This window comes from Schistocerca nitens, chromosome 10, assembly GCF_023898315.1.
Source record: "Schistocerca nitens isolate TAMUIC-IGC-003100 chromosome 10, iqSchNite1.1, whole genome shotgun sequence".
In the NCBI taxonomy this organism is placed as follows: Eukaryota; Metazoa; Arthropoda; class Insecta; order Orthoptera; family Acrididae; genus Schistocerca; species Schistocerca nitens.
This window is the reverse complement of record NC_064623.1, coordinates 100969047-100986085: the sequence shown is the minus strand read 5'-3', so window position 1 is coordinate 100986085 and position 17039 is coordinate 100969047. Positions and strand designations below refer to the sequence as shown.

At 44.4% G+C, this 17039-nt stretch overlaps 1 protein-coding gene across 1 annotated transcript in view; it reads right to left on the bottom strand.

Moving 5' to 3' along the window:
* The window catches only part of LOC126209912 (uncharacterized), a 333249-nt gene that overhangs the window by 202573 nt on the left and 113637 nt on the right, over positions 1-17039 (bottom strand). The window contains exons 9-10 of the mRNA XM_049939032.1: positions 14064-14394; positions 5225-5410 (exon numbers count right to left, since the gene is read on the bottom strand). Coding sequence (XP_049794989.1) covers positions 5225-5410; positions 14064-14394 — 517 coding nt within the window. The remainder of the gene's footprint in view (positions 1-5224; positions 5411-14063; positions 14395-17039) is intronic.

The following is a 17039-nucleotide window of genomic DNA, read 5'->3' as shown; positions in this document are numbered from 1 at the left end:
CAGGTTTGCCGCGCGGGCCGTGACAACACGTCTGAGACCGGGCAGCTACCCCGCGCGGGGTTGCCGCACAGACCGTGACAAGACGTCTGAGACTGGGTGGCTACCCCACACGGGGTTGCCGCACGGACCGTGACAAGACGTCTGAGACCGGGCGCGTTTGCCGCGCGGGCCGTGACAAGACGTCTGAGACCGGGCAGCTACCCCGCGCGGGTTGCCGCACAGACCGTGACAACACGTCTGAGACCGGGCAGCTACCCCGCGCGGGGTTGCCGCACAGACCGTGACAAGACGTCTGAGACCGGGTGGCTACCCCGCGCGGGTTGCCACACAGACCGTGACAACACGTCTGAGACCGGGCAGCTACCCCGCGCGTGGTTGCCGCACAGACCGTGACAAGACGTCTGAGACCGGGTGGCTACCCCACGCGGGGTTGCCGCACGGACCGTGACAAGACGTCTGAGACCGGGCGGGTTTGCCGCGCGGGCCGTGACAAGACGTCTGAGACCGGGCAGCTACCCCGCGCGGGTTGCCGCACAGACCGTGACAACACGTCTGAGACCGGGCAGCTACCCCGCGCGGGGTTGCCGCACAGACCGTGACAAGACGTCTGAGACCGGGTGGCTACCCCACGCGGGGTTGCCGCACGGACCGTGACAAGACGTCTGAGACCGGGCGGGTTTGCCGCGCGGGCCGTGACAAGACGTCTGAGACCGGGCAGCTACCCCGCGCGGGTTTTCGCACAGACCGTGACAACACGTCTGAGTCCGGGCAGCTACCCCGCGCGTGGTTGCCGCACAGACCGTGACAAGACGTCTGAGACCGGGTGGCTACCCCACGCGGGGTTGCCGCACGGACCGTGACAAGATGTCTGAGACCGGGCGGCTACCCCGCGCGGCTCATCATTTTGAACTTGTACTGGAGTGCATGTGCAGTAAGTAGGTGTGTTGAATGTCGGGTGCCTTTGTGTCGCTGCTTTCTGAGAAGAATTATTGTTTTGTACTTGTGTTCCCGACTCCACCGCGTAACTCTGAAATAAAGTAGTTTCAGACAAAAAAAACATTATTTAACATTTTACTCTTACTTCGATGCATATGTTACACCTGTGAAATGTGTACAGTTGTTTCTGAATCACCCTGTGTTCAGAGTTATTCTTATTAACGCTTAAAAGCCACCGAAGCGATGTAGATGACGCTGAGACACGTGATAGACACATGAGATAGCAAATGTCGGGAAATACGCCAAAAGTCGATGACAAATGTTGAAATGTGACCTCACCGATGACGTACCTAGGCACACGTACAACGCTTGATTTTATCTGTCTGTCGCACCTGATTATCCCAACCCCACCCAAGTATTGACATCAGTGTGGCTCTGGGTCCAAGTGCGCGACCTTAGTGCCTGGAGTTCAGGGCTCGACTCTTGCATCTGCCAGGCAGTTTTTTTTTTTTTCATTAAGTTACGTGTTTACATAGAGGTAAGATTCATTATTTACAGTTTTGAACATAGCTGTTACTCACCAACCGTATACTACTTCAACATGGGATTAAACAGCAATCTGGTTGCACATAAACGGTAGGTACATTGACCCAGGTTTCGAGACCTACTGTGGTGTCTTTATCAAAATGAAATGTTACTAAACCGTAAAACCACATTGTTAAAAAGCGATAGTCAAAATTTGGAGCAGCTATACTAAAATCGATAGTAAAATAAAACGTTTTATTTTATTTTTGACTTGTGCATAACTCCTCCAAATTCTGTCTATTTCTTTTAAGCAATGTAATTGTATGATTTAGCAACATTTCACTCTGATGATGACACCCATAGTAGGCGTCGAAACCTAGGTCAGTGTACCTACCGTTTATGTCCAACTGGTTGGCTGTTGAGTCCTACGTTGAAACCAGATTTGTTATTTACTGGTCTCGTGGAATCGCATATTTATTCCAAAGTACGCTACAACAAAAAACTACGGTGTTGCCTCCCAAGTAAATGAGTGTAAGCTTCCGAATTGCGTTGATACTAGTGAATGAGCTACGATTTGTTTACTAAATGATATTTTTTAAAAAAAGGGACAAAAGGAAAGAAACACAAATTAAGAACACCTTTTTAAGTTCATCCATTACGGATATTTTAGAATCGTGACTTAACTGAACGTAAATAAGTTATATAAAATTGCGACCAGTCCCTTTTTTGAATGATTATGTTTTATTCCATGAACCGGTTTTCGAACCTTTTCAGGTTCATCTTCAGATGGTTTCTGGAAGTTATATCATTATTTCCAGCTTAATGCTGGGTGCTGGTTCTATGACAAAAAGACGGAACACGCTTTAATGTACCGGCATGACTACTGCTTATCTGTCGATATGGATGTAAATTTCGTTTTTACTTACTGCAACAGTATACACGGCTATTTCCGTTAGTGCTCATCTGTCTGCCTCCATTTTCATGTCCAGTTGTTGTATCACTACACACACTTTCACACAAACTACATTAATTTACACGCTGACAGCGAGACTTTGCCAGCATCGAGCATGTGCTTTACAACTGTTGCTTATAACAAAGATCTTGATAAAAAGACATGGCGTAGCCCTACTTCGCGCAGAGATGTAATTTGTTCTGTATTAAAGTCGATGTAAGGGCAAATATTTTAATTAGACAGGCGATAACATGAGAGCACAAACTAAAATAAGTAAGTAAATTACTACAAGAACAAACTTCAGGTGATCTGATGTCTTATATCTATTTGTATATTATCGTATAATACAGGCAGTTGATAAATATTTTAATCATGATTGGCATTAACATGAATGCCCAGGAATCAATAATACAAAGTTATTGTATATGCAATGAGATACAGCTGTCTGTATTACTAGGACCCTTATATTTTAAAGTTTTAAATTAATAACAAATCTTCAAATGAATTGTTGAGTTATTTCTGTTGTTACGTTAACATGATCTGGGATATTAGTAAGAATAGATTTTGTTCATTTTAGCAAAAGGTATATGTATAAAAGTTATAGCGTTTGTGATGGACTAAAGCTGTTTGTATGACCGTACACTTTGTATTTAAAAACCAAGAACAAACGTTCAAGTCAACTGTTGACTAATTTTTGTTCTTACATTAAAGTTATCTGGAATATTGATAAAGGCAGCTTCTTTTTGTTCCACCTAGAAGTAGTATGTACAAAAGTACTGAATAATGCCAACAAAAGCACGATACTTGACCTTCTTGAAGAAATTGAAATATTTATCTACACAAATACTGCACCTGATTACCTACTCAATGACCAAATTGAACTGAGAAACAAATTTTTCCTTCAGAACTTTGAAGATCTACCAGTTCCAAACAAGTAACCACTCAACCAACCCTACAGCGCCTCCCTACCCACCCCCCTCCTTACATCCTAACTATATTGGCTGCAATGTAATATCCTACCACAGAATGAAACCTGTACTATATTTCTAAATGGTAAAGCCCTCTACAGTTAACGTAAGTCAGTATTTTTCTAAAAGAACATATTTTACTTGAGTGCAACGAGGACGATAATTTTTTTTAAGTTCTACGTTTACACTTTTATCAAAAGGTGTTCGAAATTTGCACCGTTTGCTCGAATTCAAGTATTGCATCGCTAAATAATCCCTTCACGCACAATCCCAACCGCTGCACGTGCGACGAGGTATGTAATTTGGTGCCATCACATATTCAACACTTCTCATTCATTTTTCGGGGTACTTCCCGACATTTGCCACCCGATGTATCTTAAATTACTTGTCTCAGCGTCATCTACAGCGCTTCGGAATTTCTTTAACCGTTATTATGAATCACCCTGTATCCATTACATCATGAAGGATAACCTACTAACCTGTTCGACACTACTACTAACCACCACCACCACCACCACCACCACCACCACCACTTACGCTTTCATGTCATTTGACTCTTGGAACAAGTCATAAATAGCCTTTCACTTCCCTTTATTTAACGGCAAGAGTAAAATGTTGGTTGGTTAGATCGTCGACTTCGCTACGGACTTCGATCACTCAACATCAGTACCTTCCCTGGTTTCGGCTCCCGAGGAAGGACGGGCTGCCGCTCCTCCACAGACATTTAGTACATCAGTGAAGACAACTGGTTCAAATGGCTCTGAGCACTATGCGACTTAACTTCTGAGGTCATCAGTAGCCTAGAACTTAGAACTAGTTAAACCTAACTAACCTAAGCACATCACACACATCCATGCCCGAGGTAGGATTCGAACTTGCGACCGTAGCGGTTGCGCGATTCAAGACTGAAGACCCTAGAACCGCACGGCCACTCCGGCCGGCAGTGAAGACACCTAAATGAAAGTGTCTCCAGCCGAGTTCAAGCCATCATAAAGGACAAGGATGGACATACGTTGTAATGAAACATTACGACGCAGAGAGATACAATATCTAAAAGTCTGCACCAAAGATTAAACTGAGAGGAATGTAGAATATAATCTTTGGAATGTTCATATTGGATTTTCTTTTGTTTCATACTCCAAGAAGGAGTTAAAATACACTCTCGCTTGTTACCTAGTAGGGCACTGGCGTAAATTTGGTGTGTGCTGAAGGTAGCCATCTTGTTAGTATTTATGATTTGTGCGACGAGCATAGCAAATCTTATTGTCTTGTGAATAAAAAATAGTGAAAAGCATCTAAGTTTTAAGACAATTATTTAAAGCGACGTAGCATTTTATTCCTTTGTTTCCACCGTCTTCGTGAAGGAAACCGATGCCGACTTAGGAAGATATGCACGGTCAACAAAGAGAAGAACATCGATAGCGACTAATGAAGTAATATTGTGGCAAAAGGACTAATTGTACGTTTAAGGTGAGAACTCTGAATAAATCAACAATGATGTCGAATTCAAAAATATTATTAATCGGAATTGTAAATTATATTACAGGCAAATTTCGCGCAGCATCGAATTTGTCCGCATTCAAGCCGGTCAATACAGTCCGTAAAAAAGCCTTTCAAAAATTCCACAGATAAAGTTCCATATCCATATTTTCTTTTCAAAAATCAATAAATATTTCGCCACATCGTGTGATTCGATAGTGTACGGTCTGAGGCCATATGATGGAAATTAACGACGTCAGAATGCTTCAAGACGTAGTGTAAGATCTATAGATGACAGTTGTAGCGAGGGTTCGCTCACGAGCGTCCAGTAAGACCCTCGTGCCAGCCAAAGGAGAGTACTCACGTCTAGGATGGTCTTGGGCTCCGGGTAGTAGGGGGTCAGCGGCTTGGCGATGGGCGCCTTGTCTTCCTCGACGGCCAGGAGGTCCGGCCGCTCAGAGGGCGTGGGCAGGTCGAACGAGACGACCTTGGTGGCCGCTCCCAGCAGGTCAGGCCGCTTCTGGACTGCGGCCTCCGCTTCTACCACCACCTGCAACAAGCGCACCCTCCGTCCAACAAGTGAACGAGAGAAGGCAGGGTGTTGGCAGGAGCACAGCTCGCTAAACGAAATCTGTGTCACTGTACACAGCTGTGGCCTATATTGGCTTCAGAAGTCACCGTGTTAAAAAAAAAATCCGAAGAATTAAGGAATTGACAATCGTTTTATCCATTTCGTTACTAAGAAACGCAGTGAGCACAGGACAATTAGCCTCTTTCACACACAGCCACAGCTATGTTAAGAATCATTAATAAAAGGCTGGAAAATCTAATGGAGGAGAATCTGGCAGAGGAGTAAGTTTATTTAATTTACCTCTATGGTCGAAATCTTTTTTGTTTAACAGATTACCGGTTTCGGTCTTTAATGACCATCATCAGATCCGTTTCATAAAAACAAAGTCCTAATCTACTGCAGCCATAGTGGCATGGTCAAATGTTAAATGCGGAATCAGCACCAGCATCGTCAAGTACATATAAATCACATCACATGCACGAGTCATGTTGTCAGTAAAACAGGCGCAACATGGGCACAAAAGACGTAATAACGACCTTGTCAAATATGGAGGAGACGCAAGGGCGAATTTCGACGAGGGGGAGCGGGTGCGCTAGGAGGAAAAAACACAGAGGGGGGGAGAGAGAGAGAGAGAGAGAGAGAGAGAGAGAGAGAGAGAGAGAGAGAGAGAGAGAGAGGGGGGGGGGTGTATTTTAAAATTAGGCACACAAAGCCTCTAAGAAAATGGTCAACCTCTTGATTCAAACAAACAAAAAATTAATAGCAATAGGCACAAATAGAAGGGTAAAGGTAAGGTTAATGAAGAAATACGAAAAAATGCGCACAGCTTTAAATCCGTAGGAAGTAGGACAGAAATCGACTGGAACAGCAATACAGAGATAAAAACCACTATAGCAAGGCAAAAGAGGCATTTTGTGAAAAAGGAGAATTATTTGCAGCAACGAGGACAAAGATTTGAGGAAGAGACTAATAAAATGTTTTGAATGGAGTGTCCTCATGTATGGTGCTGAAACGTGGAATCTGAGGAAGAAAAATGGAGCATGGGTAGGGGCTTTTGACACGGGGACATGGTGGAAGATGGAAGGAATAAGCTGGATGGCCAGAGTGAAAAATGAAGTACTGAGAGGAGTGGGAAAGAAAAGATAATTACCGTATGCAATGGAAAGAAGGGTTGTAAGCTGAACAAATAGTTTTTGGTAACCGGTTCCAAATGACAGAATTCATACATTCATTTAAATTGTGGGTTTTCCCATGAAGACATTTCTTCAGCAAGGTATCTTTACATACGTATCTAACTATTTGTTCAGCTTACAACCCTCAAATTTGGTGTTTATGATACTATTTTATGCTTCAATGATGGTGTAATTAGAAAACTGGGTGTTTTGAAATTATTGGGCATAAAATCTAGCGTAAATACTCCAAAGTCATTGGTGAAAATAGATAAAGAGAGAATCCGGATCAACGAACAACCTGAACAAGTGTCATCGGACGCTCGCCACGAACAAAGTCAACGAACAATATAGAACGAAATGAGATTTTAAAGAAAGGATGGATAGAGCGTCTGCCCTGTAAGCAGGAGATCCCGGGTTCGAGTCCCAGTGCGGGCACACATTTTCAGCTGTTCCCATCGAGTCACATCAACAACACCTGTCGGCAGCTGAGGGTTTCAATTAATTATCATTTATTGTCATGTTAATCGTTTAAATGTGTGTCCTAGACAAATGCATTCCAGAAATTCCATTACTCTACTTTTTTTCCGTCAGTGTAGAAGGAAAGTTCCTATCTGAATCTATGTGGCAGCATGTGCTAACTAATCGTTGTCAAACGCAGCGCATAGAAACAGGTCTCTTCCGGGGCTCATACCTTGGGTTCCATTGATGACAGGAATATAGCACCAAGTATTCTGGATTTCACTTGAACTAGGGTCAATTTTTACACATCTTAGCATCACTAACCTACAGTACAGGGTTGAAGAATGAACATTACACACTTCCTCTTCCTTAGGCTAATGTAGCAAATCGCTTTTTTTCTTCTTTTTATGTGGTCTACGGTGGGCCTTAAGGGGCTTATGGAGTCACCATTATTTCATGGACAGCTCCTTAGAAACCCCTCCCCTCCTCCCCCCCCCCAAAAAAAATGTTTTTCCCATGTCTTCATATCAAATCCAGGCTATGGATTCAAAAACGGCTATGCACAGCGTTACGGCGTAAAGTCAAGCGCCGGAGCACCGGCACGCCAGTAGGGAACGATAGAGAAGAGGTGGCTGTGAGAAGACGTCAGCCAATTTTATGCTAACCAATCCCTCTCCAGGACAACAATGTGACATCAGCGGCCACTATGTTAAAATTACATATATATTCCTAAGATCCCAATCTCTAACTGTGTAGAAAATGTTTTTTAATACCTTTATCAGTTTCTGTGATACAGAGGTTCAAAGTCACCCTGCCCGTGCACGTAAAATATGCACGTAAAATCCGATGTGAGGCAAAACTTAGTTTGTAAACTGGTGTAGCACACAGAAATATTCTGTAAACTGTCTGCGTTGTCGTCAGAAGAGTTCTGGGAATCCTATGTTGGTGTACTGAAGAACATACAAAATTTTTGTACACTTAAAACTCGGTCTGACGAGTAAATTTAGTACTGCATTATTTCAGTATCACTTAACTATCAAAATTTTACTGACCCAAGAAGTTCTTTTCACATGAGTGACACTCCCTGCAGTGGCAGGAAAAAAAAGAGAATCAGAGGAAATTGCTCCTATCGGAGCACAAGAAAGGCGAATATGCTCCTGTTTAAAATACTGACTGAAAAATGGGGTACCAACTGCGTCATTCTACTTTTCTCAGCATCTTTAAACATTTTTCCAAAAAAAAATATTAAGCTGAGAGGTGGAGGTAATGGTAGTGGGAAAGAAACGGAAAGGTAATGGATACTGGAGGACATACAATCGTTGCGGAATAGATAGAACGAAGGAGACAACAGCAGTGTCAGAGAAAGAGAGGAACACAGTGGCAGTGTATCGCAGTTGACAGTTACAGAACAGACCTGGGAAAAGAGTGGTAGAAGGATAGAGAGAGATAGAAAGTGCAATTGGATGAGAGCCAGTGATAATGAGACACAGATGACAATGACAACGAGGAAGAGAGAGATAGTGACAGTAAGATGAGTAACAGTCTGGGAATGAACGAATGAATGAATGAATGAATGAATGAATGAATGAATGAGAGCACTAAGAGAGAGCAAGAGGTAGACAGTGAGAGTAGGTGGTGGTGGTGGTGGTAGTGGTAGTAGTAGTAGTAGTAGTAGTAGTAGTAGTAGTAGTAGTAGGAAGAGGAGGAGGAGGAGGAGGAGGAGGAAGACAGAATGAAGGGGATTGTGGCTGGGACAGGAGTCAGTGACAGACACACTCAGAGATAATGACAGTGAGTTGGACTGAATGAGTGAGAACGGGCTAACGGGAGAGGGTGGGTATGAACGACTTACAGCTATGGACTAGTGCGTGTTAGCAATTTACAGTTAGGGTAGCTTGTGGGAGTTTGAGGTGAGTTGAATGTTAAAAAGAGCACGAATATATTTGTATGCCAAAATTTTTGGGAAAATTTTTAGAGGTACATAGGAAGGAAGAATGAGGCAGCTTGTACCCCACTTTTCAGTCAGAGTCAAACAGCAGTAGATTCGACTTTTGTGCTCCAATGGGAGTAATTTTCCGTTGCTAATTGTATGTCCGGGAACCAATATCCGTCGGTGTATGGGACAATCTTTCTCCTCAGTCCCTTCTGTCTGTTCCGCAAAAGTAGGCATTATAGGCAGTGCTGCATGCGGTTAGTACGCATCCTGACATCTCTCCGACAGTCTTCGCAGCGACTCTCGCACTGCTTGTGATACACCTGGCTCCATTTGGATTGCATCACATTCGTTCTTCACACGCTCATGCAACGTCTCCATATTGTCAATGGGTTGTGCATGCACCATTGTCTCCAAATGTAGCCATAGCCGGAAGTCTAACGAACTGAGACTCGGTGAATGGGATGGCCACGCTACCGTACCTCCTGACCAGTTCATCACCCATCAAACGTTGCAGTAAGGTACTGTAGTGCCATCCGTGGAAAATGGGGTATTGCCTCATCGTGCGCAAACCACAGTCGTACTCCTGCAAGATTGATTACCTCTGGTGATTCATCGTGCACAAATCGGTGACACGCGGCACCCATTAAACTGTTTCGCCCTACGGGTGTCACCGACAATTCCGTGCTTACATTGATACTGTTGCGATTCTCATGCCTCACTTAGATGATTTTGCGAGGATTTTCGTCTGTCCACTTATGCGCATTGCTGTAATTTACTATGCCGTTTCTTGTGAATTACACCTCATCTGTACATGAAGTGGAGGCTTTACACTGTGAATCTTCACCCGCCCATATCTCTACAGATATTGGTTTCCGAACACATCATAATAGGAAAATGTCTCCTTGTTTTCACCAGTATTACCACATGTAAAAATATGTGACACTTTTTGTTAGACAACCTGTATGCTGTAGTGAAAATCAGTACAAATGCCAGGTTCCGACACAAGTCTAGTATTATGTCTGAAGCAAACGTGTATCGAATTCATTATGAAAGTAATAAATACACATAACACATAAACAGTCATGACGGAATTACATATTTTCTTTCATGGTACAAGTAACAAAATAAGGCATTTGCATTTCCTGGATGGAAATTAGTATAAAAGCATTCACTGTCCTGTTGTGTTACTGCATTGTTAGCACTTCCTCCTGTCTCCGTTCTTCCTAATTGCCTCAAAATCCCCTTCGGCGTTTATATTGTTAGGGTTTGTGGGTCTTACATTGAAAACGTCGCCCAGTCTTCTCCGTCGCTCTTTTAAGCTCACTTACAGACTCAAATTGCCTTCCATTCTGATAAAGACTCCTTACTAATATTCCCCAAAGGTTTTCCACGGGGTTCAAATCCGGGCTACATGCATGCCATGGTAAGATATTGATATCTTTATCTTGATACCACGGTCTGTAACAGAAACATCTTCAAACGCTTTATCTTGTTGAAACATTAGACTTTCGTTCGCTAGGTCCTCATACATTCTAATCAGTTCTGTCTCTAGCATCTCTGCGCACATGTCAGCATTCAAGTGTTCAGCCAAGTAATGCGTGATTTACCTTCAGCGCAGTGGCCTGCCAAAACCGTAACACTTCCACTACTGAAATTCCTGCTCAGTCTTACCTGGTGGTCTGTTCTCAGATCATGCCAATAAAACTGGAATCTATCCAGACCATCTAAATTAAACGCCTTCTCATCAATGAACATAATTTTATCCCATTCTGAACCCGATGGCATATGTTTTCAGCAAACTTATATCTAGACCATTTATTCAGAATGAGATTTTCACTCTGCAGCGAAGTGTGCGCTGATATGAAACTTACTGGCACATTAAAACTGTGTGCCCGACCGAGACTCGAACTCGGGACCTTTGCCTTTCGCGGGAAAGTGCTCTACCAACTGAGCTACCGAAGCACGACTCACGCCCGGTACTCACAGCTTTACTTCTGCCAGTACTTCGTCTCCTACCTTCCAAACTTTACAGAAGCTCTTCCGCGAACCTTGCAAAACTAGCACTCCTGAAAGAAAGGATATTGCGGAGACATGGCTTAGCCACAGCCTGGGGGATGTTTCCAGAATGAGATGTTCACTCTGCAGGCTGTGGCTAAGCCATGTCTCCGCAATATCCTTTTTTTCAGGAGTGCTAGTTCTGCAAGGTTCGCGGAAGAGCTTCTGTAAAGTTTGGGAGGTAGGAGACGAGGTACTGGCAGAAGTAAAGCTGTGAGTACCGGGCGTGAGTCGTATTCGGTAGCTCAGTTGGTAGAGCACTTGCCCGCGAAAGGCAAAGGTCCTGAGTTCGAGTCTCGGTCGGGCACACAGTTTTAATCTGCCAGGAAGTTTCACATTAGACAATTTATGTTTGTATGTTGGAGCAGGCTCCTTGCAGACGCTTCTTGGGTGTGTTCAGAGGACAAGGCATTCTATAGACGTTACTGATGAGATGTGTAACAATACGTACACGATTTCGAGTTTTTGGTGACTGTATATCAGACGCTTCTTGGCTGGAGGATGTTTGTCATTTGACGAAATATGTCCTTCGCGTATGGAAATTACTGTCAACTCTAAATCAGCAACAAGTTGACGCGAATAACCGTTTGTGGCCCTTGATTTGCGCGAAATTAAGAGTTTCGATGCCTGAAATATTCTACTTTTCCCATATTTTCCGTTCTGTCCATATCGTGCTCCCAGTCTAACGAACTGTATTTGAACAGTTCAACTTCATGGGAATTTGACAACTGGAGTGTCCCATTTTCGTGTAAGGACCAATTTTTGCTTTCTCTTCACATGAAAACTGTTTTCCGCATGACACTGTAACAATCGTGGTTTATGTACAAAACAGGCAATATCACTAATCGTATCTGCTTCCTATATGCAGGGCTCCAGGAACATACTTCTGAGTTTCAACACTTCCAATGGCCCCCTAACTCCCCAGGCACAAACATTATTGAGCATACCTGGGATGCCTTGCAACGTGCCGTTTAGAAGAGATCTCCAACCCCTCGTACTCTTACGGATATATGGACAGTTCCGTAGGATTCATAGTGTCAGTTCCTTCCAGCACTACTTCAGACATTAGTGGAGTCCATGCCACGTCGTGTTGCGGCAGTTCTGCGTGCGCGCGGGAGCCCTACACGATATAAGGTAGGTGTACCAGTTTCTTTCGCTCCCCGGTGTAGTATGGCCGTGAAACGTGGTAGATGTGTAAATGAAATTTTCAGTTCGCAGTGACATTGATATTAAACTTTCTGGCGGTTTAAAACTGTGTATTGGATGAAGACTCGAACTCGGGATCTTTTCCTTTCGAGAGCAAGCGCTCTACTGACTGACTGAGCTACCCAAACACAACTCACGACCTGTCCTCGCGGCTTTACTTCCGGCAGCACCTCATATCCTACCTTTCGAACTTCACAGAAACACACCTTCGAAAGAGTAGCACTCCTGAAAGTGGGCTCGCCCCGACTTCGAGTCCCGGTGCTGTTTGGCAAGAAGTTCCGTAGCAGCACATTGCTGCAGAGTGAAAATCTTATTCTACTAACATCCCCCAGGCCGTGTTTAAGCCGCATTTCCACATTATCGTTTCATACAGGAGGGCTTGTCTTGCAAGTTTCACAGCCAAGCTTCTGTTATGTCTTGAAGGTAGGAGATGAGGTACTGATGGAAGTAAAGCTGTGAGGACGGGTTGTCACTCATGCTTGGTTAAGTTGGTAGATCACTTGCTCACGAAAGGCCAAGATCCCGAGTAGGAGTCTCGGTCCGGCACACAGTTTTAATATTACATACATGGGAATGTGTTAATGTAGAACCGATTTAAGCTGGTAAAAAATGAGTTCCAAGTTTGGCCTCGTGAATGTCTGCGGTGCCGATATTCAACAAATTGAGTAAGCGGCAGTCTGTAACAAGATCAACATTATACCTTTCTCACTCTTTTGACCTCTTCTTTCCATGGCCTATTCCTATCCAAGACATGTGGAAACATTTATATATGGTTGTCTTGCACGCAATGCCACGTTGTTGTTGTTGTTGTGGTATTCAGTCCTGAGACTGGTTTGATGCAGCTCTCCATGCTACTCTATCCTGTGCAAGCTTCTTCATCTCCCAGTACCTACTGCAACCTACATCCTTCTGAATCTGCTTAGTGTATTCATCTCTTGGTCTCCCTCTACGATTTTTACCCTCCACGCTGTCCTCCAATGCTAAATTTGTGAGCCCTTGATGCCTCAACTACCAACCGATCCCTTCTTCTAGTCACGTTGTGCCACAAACTTCTCTTCTCCCCAATCCTATTCAATACCTCCTCATTAGTTACGTGATCTACCCATCTAATCTTCAGCATTCTTCTGTAGCACCACATTTCAAAAGCTTCTATTCTCTTCTTATCCAAACTATTTATCGTCCATGTTTCACTTCCATACGTGGCTACACTCCATACAAATACTTTAAGAAACGACTTCCTGACACTTAAATCTATACTCGACGTTAACAAATTTCTCTTCTTCAGAAACGATTTCCTTGCCATTGCCAGTCTACATTTTATATCCTCTCTACTTCGACCATCATCAGTTATTTTACTCCCTAAATAGCAAAACTCCTTTACTACTTTAAGTGTCTCATTTCCTAATCTAATCCCCTCAGCATCACCCGATTTAATTTGACTACATTCCATTATCCTCGTTTTGCTTTTGTTGATGTTCATCTTATACCCTCGTTTAATGACACTGTCCATTCCGTTCAACTGCTCTTCCAAGTCCTTTGCTGTCTCTGACAGAATTACAATGTCATCGGCGAACCTCAAAGTTTTTACTTCTTCTCCATGAATTTTAATACCTACTCCGAATTTTTCTTTTGTTTCCTTTACTGCTTGCTCAATATACAGATTGAATAACATCGGGGAGAGGCTACAACCCTGTCTCACTCCTTTCCCAACCACTGCTTCCCTTTCATGCCCCTCGACTCTTATAACTGCCATCTTGCACTTGAACCACCCAGCACCTGAAGTAGAAGGCTGGGCCTTGCTTACCTCTTTGACTACGGCAGTGGCTTGCTGCTGCGCTTCGTCCTCGGCCGCCCTGGGGTCGAAGTCGGGGTCGCTGAGGCGGCGCTCGGGGGCGGCAGTGACGCCTCCCAGCAGCTCCTCCTCCAGGTAGCGCAGCTCCGCCTTGCCCGGTGCTGCGACGCGCTCTACCACGGAGGTGTCGAACGGGTCCTCCGCGAAGCAGCTGACTTCCTCCGCTTCGTCTGCGGCGCCGGCCGCCGGCTCGATGGGGTCGTGGCCGAGCTTGGAGAGGTCTGTGGTGCTGCCACCCAGCAGGTCCCGGTGACTGGGCGTCAGGGAGTTCAGTTCCTCCTCGCTGCAACAGTTCGCTCATTGTAAAAGTATCTCTGTGTGTGTGCGTGGGAGGGGAGGGGAGGGGGGAGCGGGGTGCATGCATGTTGTCTTTTGTGTTGTCATGTTCGAATGTGAGTCGCCATGTTCAGCAGCAGCTCTTTGGGTTGGAGTTGGGTTGTTTCGGGGAGGAGACCAGACAGCGAGGTCATCGGTCTCATAGGATTAGGGAAGGACAGGGAAGGAAGTCGGCCGTGCCTTTTCAATGAACCATCCCGGCATTTTCCTGGAGCGATTTAGGGAAATCACGGAAAACCTAAATCAGGACGGCCGGGCGCGAGATTGAATCGTCGTCCTCGCGAACCGTGTTCGCATTTGTGTCGCCGGCTTTTTTATTTGTGCCTGTGTTTTTCTGAGTGTGTGTGTGTGTGTGTGTGTGTGTGTGTGTGTGTGTGTGTGTGTGTGTGTGTGTGTGTGTGTGGTGGTGAGGGATGTGCTCAACGGCGAATTATCAGTGTCTTCCCAGAAATTAGTAGAAATGTACGAAGGCAAAGCGTATAAACTGTTGTAAAACAATTAAGACTAATTTTAATATATAAAAATAAATGTTGGTTTGTTCCTCTTCTAACATTTCTATACCGCTCATCCAATTACGATGAAACTTCGGTGAATTATTGTGTGTATGGCTGCAGACATTTCTGTGGGGGCTAACAAGCACCCACACAGGTGATGGTGAAGAGATGTTGACATAGAATCTTAACCCAATAATGTCTGAAGCTAGTTCAGTGAAATCTTGTACACACATTTCCCGTTATTTGCATTAAAAACTTTGACGTAATTTACCCAACCACTCCTAGCGGGTGAGGTGAGATGTCATATGTACAACGATTCGATAATGACCCTCTGTACAATCAAATCCATAATTTTCATGGTTACGAGACTTATTGGTAACAGTCACAATAACGCGCAGGGGTAGAGGGCAGGGCGGGGGTAGAGGGCAGGGCGGGGGTAGAGGGCAGGGCGGGGGTAGAGGGCAGGGCGGGGGTAGAGGGCAGGGCGGGGGTAGAGGGCAGGGCGGGGGTAGAGGGCAGGGCGGGGGTAGAGGGCAGGGCGGGGGTAGAGGGCATGCAAGGACAGTGACATACTAGCATTTCTCTATAAAGCCTGAAAGAATTTCTGTCAAACGTAGTACATGTATCACTTGCTATCTAGAAAAAGACAGTAATATGCCCCAAGCATCCCTGTGTTTTGGTGTGAAAGGGTTTACAGAAAAACACTCAAGAAAGTTTGGAGGAATTTTAACCAAATTTATTATATAACTGAATCATTATGTCTATAAAAATACTGTGGGAGTAATCTATATGCCCACAACCCTAAGGGGGGACGGTGAAGATGAGAAGGTGTGTAGAACCATCAGAAAGCAACCTGTGTTTCTTTCCTGCAAATCGTTGACTTTTACTACTTTAAAAGCATGAAGCGCAATCTGTCTTCTTTGCATCACGGTTGGGACAGCCGAAAAATGTTTGTTTTTGCGGAAGACTGAAAGACCAAAAATAAAGACCAAAAATACTGCGAAGCCTCAGTTTCTCTTGGGGCAGATACTGTTTAACTAACTTACCAGATTGCAGCTGTATGAGGACATAAAAGGTTAACGCAACCCACGAAGTGCAGTAGCTAAACAAAATTGTCATTTTGTACAGGGCAGCTGCAGCATCGAAACTGCAGACACTATTTTTAATCATGAGCTGACTGATGATTTAAATTTGTATTCCGCCAATTGAAGATGGGTGAAAGCCCAAATCGCGTATTGATATACATAAAAATACACGAAAAAGTGGCAGTTGCTATATTTCTTTAATTAACATTAAAAACTTCTCGCTGAAATTTTAGGACGACGTCAGACATGTCACAAAACTTTAAAAGTAGTACCACATTCGTGTCATTGTTAAAATAGTGGGTAAAACTGTCCTTGTAGAGTACTTGTCCGCAAAGGCCCCGAGTATGAGACCCGGTCCGGCAGACAGTTTTAATCTGCCAGGAAATTTCGTATCAGCGCACACTGCACTGCAGAGCGAAAATTTCACTCTGAAAACTGACCGTATATTAGCTTTTGGCTTCTTGTCTGACATAAAACAGTCAACTAAAATGTGATCCACTGTAATTTGTCCGTCATAATCACCACACACTGGATGGTCCTCTCCCTGGAGCAAGAAGCCATGCGACATAGGGCAGGGCCCTTTATGAAGACGAGTGATAGGAACCTCGTCCCGCTTGTGTGGGTGGGACTTCACTGAGCGCACTTCACTGTTTATCGCTTCCAGCCGACTCCCTTTCCCTCTACGCATGGCACTGTACCTCAACAGCGAGGTAAATACTGAAGTGACCGTATACCATTTAATGGCAGGGATATCCCATGTGGGGTTTGGCCGCCGAATTGCAAGTCTTATTAGTTGATGCCACTTCGGCGACTTGCGTGTCAATGATTATGATGATAATGAAGGACACACAACACCCAGTCCCTTGCCGGGAATCGAACCCGGGCCCCCTTGCTTGGTAGGCTGTAACGCTACGCTACGGAGGCGGACACCAGTGAGGTATGGGATGGCACACTGAAGTATCTTATTATAAAGGGTGATTCAAAAAGAATACCACAACTTTAAAAATGGGTAT